A 22,074-nucleotide genomic window follows, 5' to 3' on the forward strand; every position below is an offset into this window, starting at 1 on the left:
GCTTTTCGGTTTCTTTTGCTTTGTCCGTTTTTACATAACTGTCCAAAGTTTTCAATGCTCGCGACGCCAATGGCTATCTACCTAAGGTATAAGGCTTTCTAGTCAGAAATTTACCAATACATTCAAAGTATGTTTATGTTTGCATCAGGTTTCCTATCTCTTTCTAGCAATAATTTTTTGTCAGGGGACTTCTAGCTGGTTTTTTTGACTGAACGCCCGATATGTCAGCCAACATACTTCGCAGGGCTGTGACAGCTCGAGCTCGATCATTGTTTGCATCAGGACACTGTGACGAGAAGTTCATCATTTTTGAGTTAAATTATGTTTTTTTCACTGGGCCTAGAAAGCCTTATTGCGATTGAGTGTGTAGTGGTGCGGTTGTAAACATAGCTATCTCTGACTCTCTCACTTTCGTAAATGCTGAATGGCAAGCTTCCCACTGTGCGGTTAACTCAGTTTTGCTTTGCGCCTGCTTTGTTCGGTTTTTGGGCTCGTACCAAAACTAGAAAACCAAAACCGCAGTGTGCGTCGTCATTGGCGCATGGGAAGCTTGCTATGCTCGCGTTTGTCATAAACGCTTGTTTGATTAAGAATTTGTACGATTAAAAATATTCTTTGGTGAAAATTGCGTTTTCGATTTCTTTTGAAAAACACATCATTAATAATACCTTGCTTTCATCATAAGATTTTTTATATCAAGTCGATGTTATGAATTGAAAGAAGTTATATTCTTTAGTAAGAAAGGCTCTATCGCACCCCTGGTGGGATTAAATCGGATTTTGTATAAAAAAAATTGCTAGAATTTAAGGACATCATAACCATTAATTTCTGCTTTGCCTTCCCGGTGCTTCGGACGTCTATGAAATATTTCAGTGAAATGTTTCGCATTTTTGGTAAACTTAGAATTTTATATTATTTAATTGTTTTGGTATTAACTACAGCGTTTACACAAACTTTAAATGAAAGTTGATGATAGTTTTCATCAATAAACACAGTTTTGACATTCATAATGCGAACTTATATCCAAATAATTGATAAAACAAAATGAGCTGCCCGGGTTTCGAAGCGTCCAGGAATCGGAATCATGACGTTATTTTTAATATTCTAAATATCAAAATCACATTTGTAAATTGAGGGCGATGAATATTTCAATTTTTTTAAGTTTAACTTTCAGCTTACCAATGGAGTGGTTATGCAATCGATTACAGTTATTGAGATATTTGAAACAACTTTAATTTTATACTTTTTGAACTAGCAAATCGAAAAAGCTCTTTCAAAAGAGTCTACAACATCCAGGACTTTGTTCTAGAAATCGCGAAAAACTTAACACGTTACCTTATGACAAACTTCAAATTCTAGATGCGATTTCTTTAGAGCTTTTTGATACTTACATACTTGAGCTCAGCAATCCAAAATAACAAATTAATTAATTTCATTGTGATTAGATTATCCGAAGGTTCGATCATTCTGAGTGAATACTTTGGATAATCCAGTCCGAACTATGTTGTGTTCACGTGTTTATGGATGACCACTCAAATATCATGTTTGTTTAAGATTTATAGTATATTTTCATTCGTAATTCTAAAAAAACTTGTCTCTATAAAAATAAGTCTTAACAAATAAGATTGAATGCAAAAAAAAAAACAAACTCCAACTCCCCAAACAGTCTCCCTAGCCCACGTCATACTGGTCGTAAATCACCGCTTGTACCACCATGTTCGAACGCTGGACACCTGCTTACTTACACCTCCAGCTGAGCCACTGCCACGATAGTCCATCCAACCCAGTAGTCCCGAGGAACACCTCGTTATCGCCCAAATGATAAGACCTCGAAGAAAATCGAAACGTCCAAGCACCAAGCAGCTATTCCCGCTCAGTTATGCTCGTTCCTTCTCGCAAGAATGGCCAAACCGAAAAAAGCTTCCAAAACCGCACAGTACCGAGTCGTAGATTCGGACGCGGCAAGTAATTTACATCGCGTTGGTCCCGCTTACGGGCTGATCGCGGTCTTGCTGGTGATCGCGGGAGGTTCCATTACGAACCACTTCCTGCGAAACCTGCCGGACGCACTGAGTGTGGCCGATTTGGAGCAAAGTCCGGAGGCGGTCTTTATCGGCGAACGAGCGTGGAAGGATTTGCGAAGTTTTACGGAACTGGGCCCGCGGACGACCGGGTCTAGGGCAAACGATGAGTTGGCGGTTGGGATATTCAAGCGGGAGATTGCTGCAATTCAGGAGGGGAAGCATCCCGACCAGGAGGTGCTGATGGAGAATCAGGTGGTGACGGGAGCGTTCAACTTTACTTTTTATGGAACCTCGATGACCACGGTGTATCGGAACGTGCAGAATGTGGTGGTCAAGTTGGTGGGGGAGAGTGAGGATGCGGTGCTGCTGAACTGTCACTTTGATACGGTTTGTAACCCTGAGGTCGGTATGATAAACCTATGTTGAGCGTCTGTCAATTTGGCTTACAGGTTCCTGGGAGTCCTGGAAGTTCGGATGACGTGGCGAGTTGCACGGTGATGTTGGAGATACTGAGGGTGATGTCGAGGCTACCTGGGCGGAACCGGAACTCGGTCATCTTTTTGTTCAATGGGGCAGAGGAAACGCTTCTGCAGGCTTCGCATGGTTTCATAACGCAACATCCGTGGGGGAAGCAGGTCAAGGCATTTTTGAATCTGGAATCGGCTGGATCCGGTGGAAAAGAGGTGTTATTTCAAAGTGGACCAAACGCTCCGTGGATGGTTGATGTGTATGCGCGGACTGTACGACATCCGTTTGCGCAGGTTATGGCGGAAGAACTGTTTAAAACAGGGTTGATTCCATCGGATACGGACTTTCGAATCTTCCGTGACTACGGTAACATCCCAGGGATGGATTTGGCGCACTTTTTGAACGGATTCCGCTATCATACTAGGTATGATTCAATGGAATATTTGTCGGTTGGAGTTATTCAGCGCACCGGGGACAATGTTCTTGCGTTGACTCGAGGAATGGCCAATTCCGAACACTTGTCGACTAGCACTGATGAAGGTCAAGGGTCAAGTACGGTGTTTTTTGACTTTCTTGGGTTGTTTTTCGTAAATTATCCGGCCCGAGTGGGGCAGCTTATCAATGCAGTGGTAGCGTTTCTTGCGGTGTTGATACCGTATCGTGGCTTATCACAAGCTGTTGGTAATCAGCGCTCGAATGGTGCTATTTGGGCAGAGATTTGCTACGGATTCAGCGCCATGGGGGGAGGATTACTGCTGAGTTTGGCAACGAGTGCGGCAATCTCGCACCAGATGCTGGCCATGGACAATGTAATGAGCTGGTACAGTAACAGCTGGCTGGTTCTGGGAATGTATTGCGCTCCAGCCATCGTCTGTCACTGTCTGGTCCAGATGTTTGTTAATGCTTACTTCAAGAATCCTAAATCTTACCTCACCACTGGAACGGTAACCCAGGCTAGACTGATCGGAGTCAGTGCTTTCTGGAGCATCTGCAGTCTCGGATTGACGCTGGTTGGACTTCGAAGCGGATACATCTTTATGGTCCTGCAGCTGTGCACGCTAGCAGGAACCATACTAAACTGGATCTTCCGACTTCAACGGACTATCCGCGCATGGATCGCAATACACCTCATCGCCCAGTTCATCGTCGTCATTTGGACGTCATTCTACTATATCGTCTTCGTGAACCTGTTCGTTCCCATAACAGGACGTGCCGGAAGTGTAATAAACCCCGACTTTATCATCGGGATCGTAGCCGCCCTTGGAGTCGCTCTCTGCTGCAGCTATCTGTTCCCCTTGATAATCCTTATCCGAAAACCGCTTCGATTAACGGCCTGTTTTAGCGCTGTTGGACTGACGGCACTCATTCTAGCGTGCTTCACTTCTGTTGGATTCCCGTACAGGGACGCGTCCGCAGGAGAACCGACCAGCCAGAGGCATCTCGTGACGGTTAGATAGACCTTTTCATGCGAAACAAAAGAACTTTATCATTCGAACCCTTTCAGCACACTCTCCGAGTGTTCCACGATGAGCTTGGTCTGCTGAAGCACATGGATCAGGGCTTCCTGTTCGAAGTTCAGGACCGCAACGCCGACCGAATGCTGAGACAGTTCATCGCCAAGGAGGGTTCCGGATTCGTCCCAATCCAGCAGATGGAGTCATGCCAAACGGAACTGTTCTGTGCCCTCCCACTGGACGCCATGTGGCGACAGGTTCACTTTGAGTAAGGTCTTCTGATTATCTTGAAAAAAAAAAAAACATTTTAAAGAAAGAAATTCTCCCGCAGTCACTTCTGGCAACCGACGGAGGCCGCTCCCGCGATGAGCAACATGTTCACGCTGGCTTACGAGGGGCGGGAGAACATTCGGCAGGGCGTCCAGCGGATCAACTTCAAGGCAGAAGGTAGCATTCAGTCGGCAATCTTTCTGGGCACGAAAGCCGGCGTTCGGCTCATCGGTTGGAGCCTGCAGGACGTGGTGGCACCGCCAGTGCGGTTCAACGGGCAGGAGGGCCACTTTGTTTACATTTCACATGGCGTCCCGAGTGGGCCGTGGAACATTACGATGGATTTTGAGGTTGGTTTTGAGTAGATTTTGATGGTGTAGTTAGTTTAACTCAAATATATTTCGATTTCAGGTACAAAACGAAAAGCATGAAGGAACCATCGTAGAGCTGGGGGTCGTCACCAAGTTTTGGGATGTCCCCGAGATGCATACCGAGGAGTTTAACCAGTTTTTGGCCACGTTTCCGCCATGGGCTCACGTAGTTCCTTCGGTGGCAGTCGTGAATATGTTTGAGTTGTGATTTTTTTAACTTGATTGTGTTTTTTACATTTCTGTCAAATATTCTGAATATACAATGTTTCAAAACCAATAAATATTGTTTGTTCTATATTTTTTATGATGTAACAATCAATCTTTCATAAAGTTCCATAAGAATCAATCTCTTGCTGTCTTTTCGTTATCATTCTTCCTACCCCGTTCCTTCGATGATCCTCGTCCATAACGGAAGGGCCTTCAAATTCCTTAATCCTACGTACTTACCGGCCCGCCTCTTGCGTTCCCCATCGGTTCCCGGAGCCGCCGGAAGGTAAGCCGACAGAGAGCTGAAACTTTCCGCCCGGTTAAAGGTTTCCCGAATCGAAGCCAGCGAGGGACTTTTACTGATCGGTGTTCCGATCATCGAGGAGGAGTCCTCTTCGCTTTGACTCCGCAGGAACAGTTTATCGCCGCTCATCGTTTCGATGTTTGAATTTACGGTTTTGTTAGCCTCTCTTCCTTCTGTGATTGCACTCCCACTTGTGATTCACATTCAATTCACAAATCAGCCACTGATTGATAAGAAGGGGCAACAAACACCAAACACCCACAAAATTGAATGCCTCACGATTCTATTTGTACTTTAAATTATTTTCCTTTTCTAACTGATAGTGGCAAAAACTTGTAGCTATCACATCTGATTCCTGACTCAGGGACCCTCTTTAAACCTCACTATTTTCAACAATCTTAAACCTTTGAAACCACTTTTGCGTCGAATTTCAACCTCAATTCTCACTTCATGCCGACGGGGCACATTCTCGGCGACACTGTCAACGCCCGATTTAGCACTGATTTAGCAAATTAATTAACTTTGGGCAAACACAAACACCGACGATTTCCCTCGAATTGAAAATATTTTTAAATCTCTCTCGATCGCGCATCAGCACAGCACAAAAGCATAATAAACACCTGTCAGATTTGGTATCTTGATTTTTGTTTTGGGTGCGCCTGACGCGTCGACGCTTTGCACAGACAAGACTTGTCAAGTCAGCGCGCTGCAGCGATGCAAGTACAGTGCAGTTCCATTTGTTCGGTGTATTTTCGTGTGATTCAGTTGTAACCTCAAAATTTATTAGGTATTCTCAATTTAGACAACTTTGTCAATGGATTTTGGTCAATAATTATTATGCTCGAGCATTTTGGCATCATTCACAATTATACTAGATCCAGAAATTAATTTCACGTCAATAACATTTCACGTCTAGCTCAAACGACACAAGTCTTGAACTTGAGCAATAGCGAGCAATAGGGTCCTTAAGCCCTATGTAAATTTTTATTTACAATTTTGTGATATTTTGATGAAATTTTCTAGATTTAATTTTCAAAATAACCTATCCGTCATGGGTTTCCTATGCAGATAGGACCTTTTAAAAATTTAATCTAGATTTTAATGCAAACAAAATAAATTAACAAGACAAACTTTTTTCGATGGATCAACTATGGTCCCCTTGGAACGAGCTGTCAAGTAGAACCTTTTCTGTCAAGAAGGATCGCTAAGTTATTAAAAAAATAATCAAAAAATAATTTAAAATCCTTTGCGGTCGCATTTGTTGTACAGTTCCATTTGTTTGGTGTATTTTCGTGTGATTCAGTTGTAATGGCCTATCTACAATCACTTAACTTAGAAAATTTCACTTAGCTTAGGAGTTTGAATCAATGGAAATGAATCTGATCTTCTACAATGAAAAGGAATAAAATTAGAAACTTGACGTATTGTTTGAAAAATTTCAAAATCTACGGTAAGTTGACGTTTCCATATTAAAGGTAAACAAACAACTGCATAGCAACGTATATCAGCCCAGCAAATTTTCTAAGTTGATTGTGGATGACGGCCGTAAGTTGTGTACATTTTCTAAGTTTTACTTTACTTAACTATTCTAAGCTAATTCTAAGCATAATAATTATGCTCGAGCATTTTGGCATCTTTCACAATTATACTAGATCCAGAAATTAATTTCACATCAATAAAATCTCACATCTGGCTAAAACGACACAAGCCTTGTGCTTGAGCAATAGCGAGCAATAGGGTCCTTAAGCCTTATGTAAATTTTTATATTCAACCAACAATTGTGATTACTTTTTTCATTTCTAAATTTAATTTTCAAAACAACCTATCCGTCATGGGTTTCCTATGCAGATAGGACCTTTTAAAAATTTAATCTAGATTTTAATGCAAACAAAATAAATTACAAGACAACCTTTTTTCGATGGATCAACTATGGTCCCCTTGGAACGAGCTGTCAAGTAGAACCTTTTCTGTCTAGAAGGATCGCTAAGTTATTAAAAAAATAATCAAAAAATAATTTAAAATCCTTTGCGGTCGCACAAAGGGTCAATATATTAAATTTAAGCTTAATTTTAGAGAGCGTTCTTTTATTACGTAACGCAGTAGGGGGGAAAGGGGGGTCGGAGGCCGTGTTACGCTCCATACAAAATTTTTAAAATTTGTATGGAAATTTTGTTACGAGGGGGGGGGGAGGGGGTCTAAAAGTCCGATTTTTCGCGTTACGTAATAAAAGAACGCTCCCTTAGGACTTTAAAATTGGTTTAAAAATCTATTTTTAATTCTTTGAGGTCGTACAAAGGGTTATTGTCTCGGTTATTGTAGTCAGAAAAATAAGCTTTAGGCCGATGCAAATATTTAAAAAAGTTTTTGTCCCTCGGCCCTGGCCGAGGTCAAGGGGGGGGGGCAAAAAAATTAAAAAATATAAAAATTTAAATAACAAGCCATAGTCTTCACATTTAAATGAAAAAAAGTGTTTTAAAATGCATTTTACACTAGTTCAGTTGTTTTGCAATCATTAGTTTTCAAAAAATCTAAGATCTGACAAAAACAAAAATTGTATCGAAAAAAAAGATTTTGCATCGAAAATTTTCAAAAAATCTTAAGATTTTTTAATAAACCCAAACATGTTAAAAATGATTTTAAACGCAGGAGAATGTATTTTAATTTGATTTCAGTTGGTTGCACTTGAATTTTCATTGAAATTTTGAAGTTTATTGTAAAAATATTTTTTTTGCCTCCTGATTTTTCGGGCCAATTTTGAAGGGGGGGTGACAAAAACTTTAAAAAATATTTGTACCAGCCTTATCGTTGTGAATGAGAGTATCGCAAATTTAAGCTAAATTTTAAAACCAAATTCTATACAAAATCGGCCGATTTTGATCATTCTTATTTATTGTATTTTTTTATTTGGTTCAATCTTTCCAAGTCAGTTTCCTTTGGATTCTAAAACGGATTCTATTTGGATTCTAATTAGATTAAGTTTCAAACACAACCCCGATGTTGTTACGTTTGGAACGGAATATTTAAAAACATTTTTTTGACTTCAGTTTTTCATGTCAAATTAAATTTGCAATCGAAAAGTACTTCAAAGTCTTTTCGATAAAGTGCACCGTTTTCAAGATAAAGCCACTTGAAGTTTAATTTTAACTTAAAAAATCCAGTTTTTGGTATCCATGATTATTCATTGCCGGGACCCGTGGACCCATATAACCATTTTTATGGTTGTAGCACCTGAACTCAAAAAATCGTACGAAAAGTGGGATATTGAACTTAGAAAATCATGATTTTTGGTAAGGGTGTGATAGATCGACGACCATCAGCATAGAGGTTTCTACGTGCGCATGTATTGCGTGTACGTACACGAAAAAGATTGAGGTTAAATTTTGTCCGCCCAGCTAAATCAGATGGTGCGCTAGGTGCGTACGCGAAATGCATAAAGCTCTATTGCGTTCTTTCTAAAAAGTCTGTATATTTATAAAATGCATAGAAAATAAATCTGCAATAATGTTCAAAGATCTAAAAATTTGCAGTAAAATGTATAAAAGTCTGGCATCCCTGAAGGAACATTGTGAAACATGCAAAATCGATAACCGAAACGCGTTGGAAAGTGAAAACGTCATATGATCACTGGGTGCAAAAGTTTGGGCAGCAAAAATGGCACGGACGATTTTCCTCCTATTTTCGCTGTTTGTCGCAGGTAAGTGGCCTATTTCGGGTTAAACATTTTGTTTTTGGAGTATCAAATGTGGCGCGGTTGATTTGAGACCAAAACGGTTCGGTTTGGCCACCTTCCTGGGGGTACCCGGATTAGTCATGTTTTTGGTCTCTTATCTTTTCTTCTCCGCGAACCACTTTCCAAGGACACTTGGGATAATTTTGGGTTTTTTTTCATCTTCTTCCAGTGCACTGTGACCAGCTGTCGGTTCTATTTTCGCCCAAGGCCCTCGAGTTCCGTGGGCATGCCCGGCTAGACGTTGATTCGCTTCCGGATGTTTTCGGTGCCTCGCTTGGATACTCCGTGGCCAAGCCGACCGAGTGGGACGGACTGACCGTACGGGATCCGTTCAACCTGGCCAACGGTGTGGTCGTTGTGGTGGCCGAGGGAATCGATTCGCTCAAGCTGGAGGTGAGAATGACGGGAAGGTGGGAGGTCTCGTGACCAAAGAAATTAACGCGTAATGTTTGCTTTTTTTTCGCTCTCTTCAGAATGCTCACTCGTACGAACTGTACGGTGGATCCGGATCGGAGTCCGTAAGCGAGCTGATGCACAAGACGGCCGACCATAACGGAATCAGCTTCGAGATTGACCTGAAGGAATCGTCGGACAGTTTCAGCACCCCGCTGGGCAACGTCCAGCCGGATGATGACGAGGTCCAGCCCCAGTATCTGAAGGCCAAGTCGAACAAGGCGGACGCGGACTTTTTGCGCCAGCTTGCCTTCATCAACGGACTGAGCGATCTGCTTGTGACGTCCACCGATGAGAACATACCGGCCGTTCACATTGTGCGAGTTTCCCTCGAGGCTCTGCTGGCTGCCCACGAGCCCTCATCGCCGGCCGTTGCCGAAGCCAAGAAGCTGCTGACCACCGCCCTGCTGGAACTGCAAACAGCTGCCGAGAAGGCGTTTGATGGTGCCGTCGTCGTCGGTTTGGTCACCTCTACCGAGGCTCCGCTGGTGCGCTCCAAGCGACAGGCCGAGAAACCCAAGCAGGGAGAAACTCAAGATGTAAGTTTCCTCTAGGGAAAAACAAAACTTTATCATAATCCAACCAATTGCTTTCCTTTTCCCCAGTTCAACATCGCCAAGAAGTACGACTCGAACTACCCGGTCATCTTCAACATCATTCTGTGGTTCAGCGTTGTGCTGGTGTTCTCGCTGTTGGCCATCTCGATCGCCATCGCCACCATGGACCCCGGCCGGGACTCGATCATCTACCGAATGACGTCCACCCGGATGAAGAAGGACAACTAAGGTGGGTCAGAAGGACCTACAACAGCACAACACACACACAGACAGCTTTCCCCAACATCTTCATCTGCTTGCTGTAGAATGTGAACGCGAATTACGAAAGAGTATTACAAAACAAGATCCAAATTAGTAAGCAAACAGTGGTACAGGATTAAACAGTAAACATCCAAGTTGTGTAGTAGTTGTTCTTTGGCAGACTTCTCTTCTTTCGTTCCGGCGGCAAGGTAATTCGCTGCTGTTGCCATCGTTGTGTTGCGTTCGTAACAAAACAGTTTAACTGCTGTACCAAAAACAGTCCTGTATAGCACGATAAATTATTGAAAGGATTATCACACACAAGATATCACTTAACTCACAAAGCAAATCCATACAAAGAGTAGGAAACATTACCGTATTCGTAAACAAATGGTTTTTCGTTGTTGTTACAATTTTGAGTTTTTATTCGGAAGCGATTAAAGTAAAAATAAAGTATAAATATAAAAGGGAAACATTCCACTCCCGCGTCACAAAACGTTAAGTTAGAGTTTTATTTTTGACAAGGTCCAAAAGGTGTATTTGTCCAAAACACCCAAAAAGCAAAAAAATTAAAACCTTTGAAATTTCAGTAAGATGAGCAAATCAAAAACAATATTTAATCCACCTTAAGGTAGTTTGTGCCTTCCTCATATTAATATACTTTTGATATGGTTGTCAGATCTTCAATATTCTGAGCTTTAAGGTCTTTTGGTTACGCATCCAAACGTGCATCCAACGATGGGTCGCATGGTAGATCCGTACAAAATTGATATCTAAAGTGCTTATAACTTTTGATAGGCTTGTCAGATCTCAATTACCCTTTCGAAAAATGTATAGTATGCCACCCTTTTTACAAGCTCCCGGTCTTTTATCCAAATGGTTTTTTAGCATAACTTTTTAAGTGCTTAACTAAACTTGCTGGTTTTAAATAGAGGCTAATGGGACCCCAATACGGATCGAATGAGGCCAAAACGGACCAAACCGGTTTAGCCAGTGCCGAGATAATAACAGAGTGACATTTTTTTGATCAACATCCCACCACAAACACAGAAATTTGCTCAAAATTTGATTCTGAGTCGATATGTATACAGTATGTAAAAAAAGTATTTACACCCCTCGGGCACTATGCACATTTTGTGATGAAACATGTAAACAATTTAATGTTGACATAAACCTAGTACTAAGTTCTGTTCAGAAACTCATGCTGAACATTTTGCTGCAAAGCTCATGAAAAGATGTTTTCTATAAAAGTTATATAACAAATACTAATACAAAAATAAATAAGGTGCAAAAAAGTACACCTTTCGAAAAATTAACATAAATAAAGTTATTTGTTGACAAATCACCATAAATCCAGTCTCCCAACTCCAAATAGGCATCCTTGACTGATTAAAAATATAATTTGGATTGAATATAAAGTTTACTAATTACTTAGTATAAAAGTTTACATAACTCTTGAAATTCTATATAAAACTTATCTAAACTTAATTTTGCAAACTTTAAATTTAACTAAATGTCAATATATTACCATAGAATTGATAAATAAACATTCTGGAGTGGGTATAACACCGTTCTGGGGTCTTTGTATCGCTAGAATAGATTTTCGTTGGAATTTCGTACCAACCCGGAATTACGTCGTCGGAAAATCCGCCGGCATCGAACCGGTCCACAATTAACAAGTCAACCTATGTGGCATCTAAAAGGACATAAAATTTCCGATCTTTTGATACCCAGACATCTAGGTTTTCTATAAAACCCACGTTTTTAAACACCTAGGCAAAAACGTTGTTATGGTTTCGTTTGAGCAATCTGCCAAAAATGTATGGAATTTCGTAATTTTTGTTCTCGTGGATCAAACTTTGCCCAGGTATTTAAAAACGTGGGTTTTATAGAAAACCTAGATGTATGGGTATCAAAAGATCGGAAATTTTATGCCCTTTCCGATGCCACATAGGTTAACTTGTGAATTGTGGACCGGTTCGGATGCCGGCGGATTTTCCGACGACGTAATTCCGGGTTGGTACGAAATTCAACGAAAATCTATTCTAGCGATACAAAGAACCCCAGAACGGTGTTATACCCACTCCAGAATGTTTATTTATCAATTCTATGGTAATATATTGACATTTAGTTAAATTTAAAGTTTGCAAAATTAAGTTTAGATAAGTTTTATATAGAATTTCAAGAGTTATGTAAACTTTTATACTAAGTAATTAGTAAACTTTATATTCAATCCAAATTATATTTTTAATCAGTCAAGGATGCCTATTTGGAGTTGGGAGACTGGATTTATGGTGATTTGTCAACAAATAACTTTATTTATGTTAATTTTTCGAAAGGTGTACAAACTTTTTTTGCACCTTATTTATTTTTGTATTAGTATTTGTTAAATAACTTTTTATAGAAAACATCTTTTCATGAGCTTTTTGCAGCAAAATGTTCGGCATGAGTTTCTGAACAAAACGTAGTACTAGGTTTATGTCAACATTAAATTGTTTACATGTTTCATCACAAAATGTGCATAGTGCCCGAGGGGTGTAAATACTTTTTTTACATACTGTACGTGAAGGTGGGTCTTGGAGGTCAAATTAACGTGAAGACTTCCTTCATTGTCGTTCATTCGTTCAAAAATATTAGTTTTGAAAAAATTCCTTAAGGGCTTAACAAGTTGTTCAGAATAGTACCCCACATGTGTTGATACTTTTTGGTAACGATTATGTATCCAAAAAAGCAAAGCAATCCACTTTTACGACCCCCGGATCTTTTGTGGTCTCTGTTGCAAGTTTCCTTCAGTGTCATCAAGAAGGCAACAACCGGCACATGCTGATTCATGTTGGTGCAGAAATTCGTTAAATTGAATTCAATACAAAATTTCTTCAATTTTTTTCAAATTTCTTTGAAAATGATCAACGGCTTCACCTTGATGTTCGTTTTTTGAGTGATTTTTTAGCTTTTCCTCATTGAGGGGAGAAAGGCAAAACTCCAGTACTACGACTACCTGGGTGTAACTTTTATTGGTCGGTGTATATTTTTTTCTGCAAGATTTCCTTTCCAAACCATTCCTTACACGCAGTACCGTTAACTGTGGCTAATAGAGACTGTTTTTTCACTATTTTTATCCAATATTACGATGCCTCTGTGCTCTCTTGTGCTAACTGTGCTAACTAGATGGGAAAACCATCAATCTTAGTACAAAAAGGTACATAGGCATCAATTAGTTTCAGTTAGAAAGGATTCAGAACTCTAAAAGGTTAATAAGTATTTGCAAATTTGAAGATAGTCTAGCGTTTGGTACGGTATGTTCACGCATAGTTCTTCTCTGTAGATTCTGTGAAATGTGTTCCAGAATCCTCTCTGTGGTAAACAGAACGCAATAGGGCTGGTCGCTTTAATATAGGTAATACAGGTGCTCTCGGATGTAAATACTGCAATTATGAAAAATGACAAGAAAAGTGCTTGGGCGTAATCTAATCACAAGACTTTCCAGCATGCTTTCATCGGACTGGCTGCGTTTGTTTTAGATTAGATTAGGTTTGATGAAGATAGTCTAGTCTCTAGTGTTTCGTTTTTTTTTTTTTTAATTATTTCCCACTTGGTAGTTATGGGGTTTTCTATGTATAGGGTGTTTCAACCAAAACAATCAGATCAGATCACGGCACACCGAGGTTCCCCTTGTAGAGGATACCCATAGGGACTCTCATGCCAAATTTCAGCCCATTTGGTTGAGAATTGGCCTTTCCCCAGCGAGTTGAAATTTACATGGAAATTACTATGGGATTTTTACACATTTACACATCGTTTTACATTGCATATCCAGCTTTTTAAGCAAAAATGGCGTTCGAATGGTGAACGCCCGAATTGTCAAAATTACGCAGTGGTACCAACATTACAAAAAAGTGTGCCATGGCATGACAGAAGCATTTTTTTTTCTAACGTTGGTGCTACTGCGCGATTTTGACATTTCGGACGTTCAACATTCGAACGCCATCTTCGCTTAAAAACCTGGATAGGACCGTTGGTCGAAGTTAAGCTAAAAAGTGATGAATTGGGTACTAAAGCCTTATGTCAATCTTTATGTACAACGTTAAAAATACGATTAAAAACCATTTCTGATCACTTTTTTTCATTTTAATGCAAAAAACGTTACTTAATCCACCCTTAGGTGGTTGGTGCCTTTCTCACATTTAAAGGGTGCTATCCAAAATAGACACAAAATGGCGGTGTTTATTTAGAGTTTTATCAATTTTGACTTATTATTTATACCACTAGATTGGGTAGTTAGATCTTCATATTGCAGGGCACTTATGTGGTTACAACTTATGATAGGGTAGTCAGATCTTCAATCCAATTCGTGCTCGTTGAAAAGGTCTTTTAATTACCTATCCAAATATAGCTCGCATGAATATCATGAGATCCGGCCTCCAAAATGTGCATACATAACACTTAGGTGTTTATAAATTTTGATAAGGTTGTCAGATCTTCAATGTTTTGGACGCGTTGGAAAGGTCTTTTGATTACCTATGCAACAATAGGTCGCATGATAGATTCGGACAACGTTTTCATCAAAATATCTGTGAACCGGCCTCCAAAAGGTGCGCAAATGACACTTAAGTGCTTATAACCAGGCTTAGTGATTTTTCACGCTCGAAAATAGCAAATTTCACGGGGACCTCAATTTCAAAACACCGAATTTCACGCAAATTTCGCGGAACGTGAAAAATGTTAAAATAACTCTGAAAATCTTATGTTTAAATCACAGAAACTACTTTTTATGCTTTATTATATATTATTCTTCAATAAACTGACGTGAACGTGACAAAAAAATCTCCTAATTATCGAAAAAAAAACCGTCTGTTTTACGGATGGGCTCAATTCATATTTTGAAACAAAATGTAAGGCATGCGTATTCTCATTTATTGAATTGCTTTTTTAATATTCAACTAAAAAAGGTTAAAAAGTTTTCGCTGAGTTGCTTTTGTTTTATCAGTTTAAATTTTATTGAATTTCATATCAAAGCAAGATTCAACAATCTTGTCCATCCAAAATATGTTAAATAGTTTAAATGTTGTTGGGACGCATTTGGCAACCCTGCAGCGATTGACAGCTAGAAGACAGAAATTTTGATTCAGTGCATTTCCGCTTTTACAACACACTCACACTAACACACAGCACGAACAACCAGTACAGTTTAGAGACGGCAAGAGAATAAACCAGTCGCAAATTACAGTCCACGCGTTTTTTAATTCGTCTCTACATTTTTTGGTCCTACTTCGCCGGATATTCGTAGTAGTTTCGGTCGAAAGGAACGGACAAGGACCCGGTCGATTGGATGGGCGTAGATGCTCTCAACTCCGGTGAAAGATCCGGACAGTTCGTTATTGGAAGTTTTTAGTACGCCGATCGGAGAGCTGCAACAATCGAGAAGAAAGATGGCGGAAGAGTTCGACATTTTGGTGAAACAACGTGGTGCAGTGAAAGGAAAAATCACCCGGATTAAGAACGTGCTGGGCCAGCACACGCAAAACCAAACGATTCCGGATGAGTTCCTCCTGCACACCCAGCTGAAGACGATTGACGCAGCCTACGAGGAATTCAACCACTTCCAGAATAAGATCTACGCGGCCAAGCCAGCGGAAGCGGATGACCAGGAGAAGAAGTATGTCGAATTTGAAGCGGATTACAATTTCGTTCGGGCCAAGGTCTGCCAGTTACTGCGTGGGGTCAAACAAGAACCGGACCCCCAGCCTCCGGCAGCAGCCCAACCCGTGCGAGTGCAAGCGACATCTTCTCTCCACACGCCGCTGCCATCTTTCGACGGGAAGCCAGAAAACTGGTACAAATTCAAGGCCATTTTCGCGGATGTCATGAGCAAGCACCCCGGCGAGTCAGACGCAACCAAGCTCTATCATTTGGACAAGTGCCTGGTCGGAGAAGCCGTTGGGTCAATCGACCAGCAAACGATCAACGACAGCGACTTTGCTGCTGCTTGGGCGGAACTGACCGAGCAATACGAGAATAAGAGGAGGATCGTTGACATTCACGTCGGCGGTTTACTTAACCTCAAACCGATGACATCTGAAAGTGGTAAACAACTCCGTGAGCTGGTGGACGGGTGCAAACGGCACGTAAGTGCTTTGAACTTCCACGAGTTCCCGATGGCTGGCCTTGCGGACATTCTGGTGGTCAACATTTTGGCGTCGAAGCTTGACATCGAAACGAGGAAAGTGTGGGAGACAAGCATCGAGCACGGCGAGATTCCGAACTACGCCGACACGGTGAAGTTTCTCACAACCCGGAGTCAAGTTTTGGAACGCATCGAGCTTGCTGACAACAAGCAGAAGAAGCCTGTCGCAGCAAAGACAACGAAGATTCCCGCACTGAAGGCATCGTCCCTGGCGGCGTCGGTCGAGTACCGGTGCGCATTTTGCGGACAGGAGCACCAGAACCACGAGTGCGGCGAATATCTCAAGCTGGATCCGAAGGAGCGCTACGAGAAGGCGAAGCAAACTGGAGTTTGTTTCAATTGCTTAAAGAAGGGGCACATTACGCGTCGCTGCTCCTCGACGAAGACGTGCAAGGCCTGCAAGAAGCGGCACCATTCTACACTACATCTGAACGAAACGGGTGTCGCTGTCGAGCAGCCACTTGCACGATCCACGCAGAACTCCACGACGGCTACGCCGAGCGCAGGACCAGCCGGAACGACGGCGGTCACAGCCTCCTGTGTGATCTACCAGCAACGGGCGCTTCTCTGCACGGCGATTGTGAACATCCTCGACGACGGTGGCAAGGCCCTGCCCTGCCGCGTACTGCTAGATTGCGGTTCACAAGTGAATCTGTGTACGGAGAAGGTCGCGTCGCTACTGCGACTGAAGCGACGAAGTGTGAACGTCGACGTCAAAGGTGTGGATGGTTCAACGACCAGGGTTACGGCCTTGGTGCACATCAACGTGCAGTCCCGAGACAACGTCTACACAAGCAACTTGGAGTGTCTGGTGATCAACCGTATCACTGGAACCATACCTGCGAAGAACATCGACATCTCTACCTGGCCGGTACCCGCCGGCCTGCAGCTAGCGGATCCGGAGTTCTACCGCCCTCAACGGGTGGACATGCTGATTGGCGTCGGCCAATTCTTCGGTCTCCTGAAAACTGGTAAGGTCAAGCTGGCAGAGAGCCTGCCGTTTTTGCAGGAGACAGTGTTCGGATGGGTAGTCGGTGGCCTGGCCGACTCCACGAGCTGGAAGTACGAAGTGACCCGCTGCAACGTGGCGGTCCAAGACGCTGAGCTGAACGACCTCGTCGAACGGTTCTGGGAATCCGAGGCGGTGCCGACCGCTTCAAGGATGTCGTCGGAGGAGACGGCATGCGAGCAGTGCTACGAGCAGACCCACAGCCGTGACCCGAGCGGTCGCTACGTCGTGATGCTACCCTTCCGTGGCAACGTGAGTCAACTCGGCGACTCGAAGCAGCACGCACTACAACGCTTCTCGTACCTCGAGAAGAAACTAGCTAAGAACGCGGACCTGAAGGCGGCCTACTGCGCTTTCATGGAAGAATACGTGCGCCTCGGCCACTGCCGCGAAATCGACCCGTCCAAGGAGGAAGATGGTGGGTACTACCTGCCCCACCATGCCATACTGAAGCCAAGTTCGTCCACCACCAAGTTGCGCACAGTTTTTGACGCCTCGGCACAAACGAGTTCCGGACTCTCGCTCAACGACACCCTGATGGTCGGTCCAACCATTCAAGATCCGTTATTCGATATCGCCCTTCGATTCCGGACGTACCCGTACGTGTTTACGGCGGACATCTCGAAGATGTACAGAATGGTTCGGGTGCACCCCGACCACACGAAGTTTCAACGTGTGTTTTGGAGAACGGACCCTTCCGAGTCACTCAAAACGCTCGAACTGTTGACCGTCACTTACGGAACGGCATCAGCGCCATACTTGGCGACCCGTACGTTGAAACAGCTCGCCCAAGACGAAGGACAAGCCTACCCTCGCGCTGCCAAGATTTTGGAGAACGATTTCTATATCGATGACGCACTTGCGGGTGCTGATACACTGAAGGAGTTGCTGCTGGCGCGCGACGAACTGGAGGAGCTGCTGGAGAAGGGAGGCTTCGAGCTCCACAAGTGGTGCTCCAATTCCGCCGAGTTTCTTGACACCATTCCAGACGAACGACGAGAGAAGCAAGTGTCATTCGAATTGAGTGGCGTGAACGAAATGATCAAGACTCTCGGCATTCTGTGGAACCCCACCAGTGACAAACTGCTGTTCCGCGTCGCTCTCACTGACTTGACTCAACCGGTATCCAAACGTCGCATCCTGTCGGAAGTTGCCAGATCTTTTGACCCGCTAGGTCTGCAAGCACCGGTTTGTGTCACCGCTAAATTGATCCTGCGTCAGTGTTGGCGAAAGAAAGTGTCTTGGGACGAGCAACTGTGCAAGGTGCTTACGGAGCTATGGAACAAATTTCGTGGAGGACTGCGAGCGCTGATGGAGGTACAGATCGAGCGCCGAGTCATCGTGCCACACAGGGTGGCCCTGGAGCTGCACGCATTTTCGGACGCATCCCTGGAAGCTTACGGCACGTGCGTCTACGTGCGTAACATTCTGGCGGACAACACAGCAGTAGCCTACTTGCTGTGCAGCAAGTCGCACTTGGCGCCCAAAGAGACGATCCCGAAACTCGAACTGTGCGGCTTCCGGCTGATGTCAAGGTTGGTGTCCAGGGTAATGAAAGCACTCAAGGTGAAATTCACTCGGAAGGTGCTGTACAGCGACTCGACGATTGTACTGGGATGGTTGGCCAAGTCCCCAAGCGAGCTCGAAACGTACGTGGCAAACCGAGTTGCCGAAATCCACGAGCTTACCCCGAGGGCCGACTACGAGTACAAGTACGTGCGAAGCAGCGCCAACCCCGCAGACCTCGTCTCACGAGGACTCTTTCCGGAAGCGCTGATTGGGAATCGCTTCTGGTTCCATGGCGGGTTCCTCGAAGAAAACGACTACCAAGAAGACGAGATGGCCATCGTAGTCGAACTACCCGAAGTACGAGTTGCAGCCGTTGTGATAACCGACGAACAAGAAGAAGACTACAACAGGATCTTCACACGGTTCAGCTCGTTCCGCAAACTACAACGAGTGCTAGCCTACGTGATTCGCTTATGCAACAAGACCCGGAAGCGATCCACGTACGGAGACAACGACAAGTACCCAACCATACCCGAACTACGATCGTCGCTGCGCTCGATTGTGTACATGGTCCAGCAGCAACGAATGCAGACAGACATCCAAGAAGTGTTGAAGAAGCAAGGCAAGCCGAACGAGAGGTACACTGGCCGACTACGAAGCTTGAACCCGTGGGTCGACACCTACGGCATTCTACGAGTCAACGGACGGATCAAGTACGCCAACGTGTCGTACGAGCAGCGGTGCCCGGCCATACTGCCTGCCGAGCATCCAGTAACGGCGATCCTGGTTCAAGCTGTCCACGAGGAGAATCTGCACGTCGGACCGAGCGGAACTCTATCGGTCCTGCGGCAACGGTACTGGATCCTGAACGGACGAAACGCGATCCGCGCAAGGTTGCGGAAGTGCGTACGGTGCTTCAAGGTGAACCCATCGGAGACCAAACTGTTCATGGGAGACTTGCCCAGCTACAGAGTGACCCAGGCCTACCCATTTGAACGAGTGGGCGTTGACTTCGCTGGACCAATCTACGTACGCAAGGGGCACCCGCGCAAACCAGTGTACTGCAAGGCGTACGTGGCATTGTTTGTGTGCATGGTGACGAAGTGCATCCACATCGAGCTGGTGTCAAACTTAACGACGGATGCTTTCATTGCCGCCTTGCACCGATTTGTCGCTCGTCGCGGCCTTCCCTCCGACGTTTACAGCGACAACGCCACAAACTTTGCTGGAGCCAGCTCGGAGCTCCACGAACTGTACGCGCTGCTGACGCAGCAGCTGACGAAGGATGCGCTTCAAGAGTTTTGTCTGCCCAAGGAAATTCGCTGGCATTTTATCCCACCACGGTCGCCGCACGTAGGAGGTTTGTGGGAAGCCGGCGTGAAGTCGGCGAAGCACCTGATCAAGCGGAACGCAGGTGAAACGAAGCTGACAGAAGATGAATGGTCCACACTACTAACGCAGATTGAAGGCATACTTAACTCGCGGCCGTTGGTGCCGCAGACGGCGGACCCGGGTGACCTCAACGTGATCACGCCCGGTCATTTGCTGATTGGCCGCCCATTCAACGCGATCCCGGAGCCGGCGTACGATCAACTCAAGCCTGGAACGCTGACACGGTGGCAGCACCTGCAGAAGATGCGAGCTGACTTCTGGAAACGCTGGTCGGCGGGCTACCTGTCCGAGCTGCAGCAGCGGCAGAAGTGGAACAAGCAGCACACTGTCGTCATGGAAGGAGATTTGGTGCTGCTCAAGGAGGAGAACGTTCCGGCGCTGCAGTGGAGGCTCGGCCGAGTTGTGAAGGTCCACCCCGGGCAAGACGGAGTCACCCGCGTGGTGACGGTAAAGACAGCAGGAGGAGTTTACAAGCGGTCGACGGCAAAGGTTGCGGTGCTCCCACTCGACGACGAAGCAGAGGAGAAGACAGCCGGTTGAAGTTCCCGGATGTCCACTGGCGGAGGAGGATGTTGGGACGCATTTGGCAACCCTGCAGCGATTGACAGCTAGAAGACAGAAATTTTGATTCAGTGCATTTCCGCTTTTACAACACACTCACACTAACACACAGCACGAACAACCAGTACAGTTTAGAGACGGCAAGAGAATAAACCAGTCGCAAATTACAGTCCACGCGTTTTTTAATTCGTCTCTACAAATGTTCTTCAACATTTAGACCATTCAAAATAATTTTTAAGGTTTTTAAAAAACTAAATTTAAAATCCATAGGCAGAAATATTATAAATTGTTACGAAATCGAAATTTTTATTCATAATAAGAACAGAAAACAAAAAAATTGTATTTTTTAACTTTCAAGGGAATTATTCACACAAATAATCAAATATTTTTAAAATAAAACAGGACTCAGAAAAAAATCTGAAATGTTTTAAAAAGGTGATTACAAAGATTAAAAATACTCTTCATTTTATTTTAAATAAAACAAAGCTTGATTCTTTTAATTTATTTTGAAATCATACATTTTTATTAAAATAGCAGAAAATTTGTACTACAGAGAATTATAATATTACTAAATTTAGTTAGTTTCTATAGAAACTGAAAATTTTAATAATTCTTCAAATAGTTCATATCAAGCTTATCAAACGAAGACTTCTTATGGGAGAATTGTCATTTCTATCACTCGAATCCGGTGCTCTATTTAACCAGGATATTCACTCGCTTAATTCTACAGTAGTTCATAAGATTTTTTTATTCCTTTTTGAGTTTGATTAATTATTTTGAGAAAAATCGTTACATTTTCACACAAACATAACATTTCACGGGATTTCGCGGATTTCACGCTGTCCGCGAAATCGTGAAATTTCACTAACCCTACTTATAACTTTTGATAGGGTTGTCAGATCTTGATTGTCTTGGACGCGTTGGAAAGGTTTTTTGAATACCTATCCAACGATAGGTCGCATGAGAGATCCGGACAACGTTTTCATCAAAATATCTGAGATCCGGCCTCCAAAAAGTGCGTAAATAACTCTTAATTGCTTATAACTTTTGATAGGGTTTTCAGATCTTCAATGTCTTGGACGCGTTAAAAAGGTCTTTTAAATACCTTTCTGAAAATGTATAGCATGACGGGTTTTCTTTAAAAAACCACCCTTTTTACAATCTTCCAAACTTTTGTTAAAATCGTTTTTTTAGCATTACTTTTAAAGTACTTAACTAAACTCCATAATATTTAATAGCGACTTATGGGACCCCAGGACGGATCGAATGAGGCCAAAACGAACAAAATTGGTTTAGCCAGTCTTGAGATAATCGAGTGACAATTTTTTGATCAACATTTGC

At 43.3% G+C, this 22,074-nt stretch overlaps 4 protein-coding genes across 4 annotated transcripts in view; 3 read left to right on the top strand and 1 right to left on the bottom strand.

Moving 5' to 3' along the window:
• Positions 1–5,716, bottom strand: part of LOC6042413 (protein RUFY3) — a 30,481-nt gene extending 24,765 nt beyond the window's left edge. The window contains exon 1 of the mRNA XM_038248776.1: positions 5,035–5,716. Coding sequence (XP_038104704.1) covers positions 5,035–5,227 — 193 coding nt within the window. The 5' untranslated portion in view covers positions 5,228–5,716. The remainder of the gene's footprint in view (positions 1–5,034) is intronic.
• Positions 1,804–4,858, top strand: LOC6042416 (endoplasmic reticulum metallopeptidase 1). Its single transcript, XM_001851484.2, has 5 exons — positions 1,804–2,411; positions 2,474–3,940; positions 3,997–4,214; positions 4,278–4,566; positions 4,628–4,858. The coding sequence occupies exons 1-5, from the start codon at positions 1,902–1,904 to the stop codon at positions 4,793–4,795; spliced, it is 2,652 nt and encodes an 883-aa protein (XP_001851536.2). The 5' UTR covers positions 1,804–1,901; the 3' UTR covers positions 4,796–4,858.
• Positions 5,717–8,661: 2,945 nt separating the features above from the next.
• On the top strand, positions 8,662–10,580 carry LOC6042417 (ATPase H(+)-transporting accessory protein 2). The gene is made up of 4 exons (XM_001851485.2): positions 8,662–8,792; positions 8,998–9,221; positions 9,302–9,820; positions 9,887–10,580. Exons 1-4 carry the CDS (start codon positions 8,750–8,752, stop codon positions 10,064–10,066), a joined length of 966 nt encoding a protein of 321 aa, XP_001851537.1. The 5' UTR covers positions 8,662–8,749; the 3' UTR covers positions 10,067–10,580.
• Positions 10,581–15,417: 4,837 nt separating this feature from the next.
• LOC119765939 lies at positions 15,418–20,712 on the top strand. The gene has a single exon (XM_038250220.1). The coding sequence runs from the start codon at positions 15,418–15,420 to the stop codon at positions 20,710–20,712; it is 5,295 nt and encodes a 1,764-aa protein (XP_038106148.1).
• Positions 20,713–22,074: the final 1,362 nt, after the last annotated feature.

The sequence above is a fragment of the Culex quinquefasciatus genome, chromosome 1 (assembly GCF_015732765.1).
Source record: "Culex quinquefasciatus strain JHB chromosome 1, VPISU_Cqui_1.0_pri_paternal, whole genome shotgun sequence".
NCBI lineage: Eukaryota > Metazoa > Arthropoda > Insecta > Diptera > Culicidae > Culex > Culex quinquefasciatus.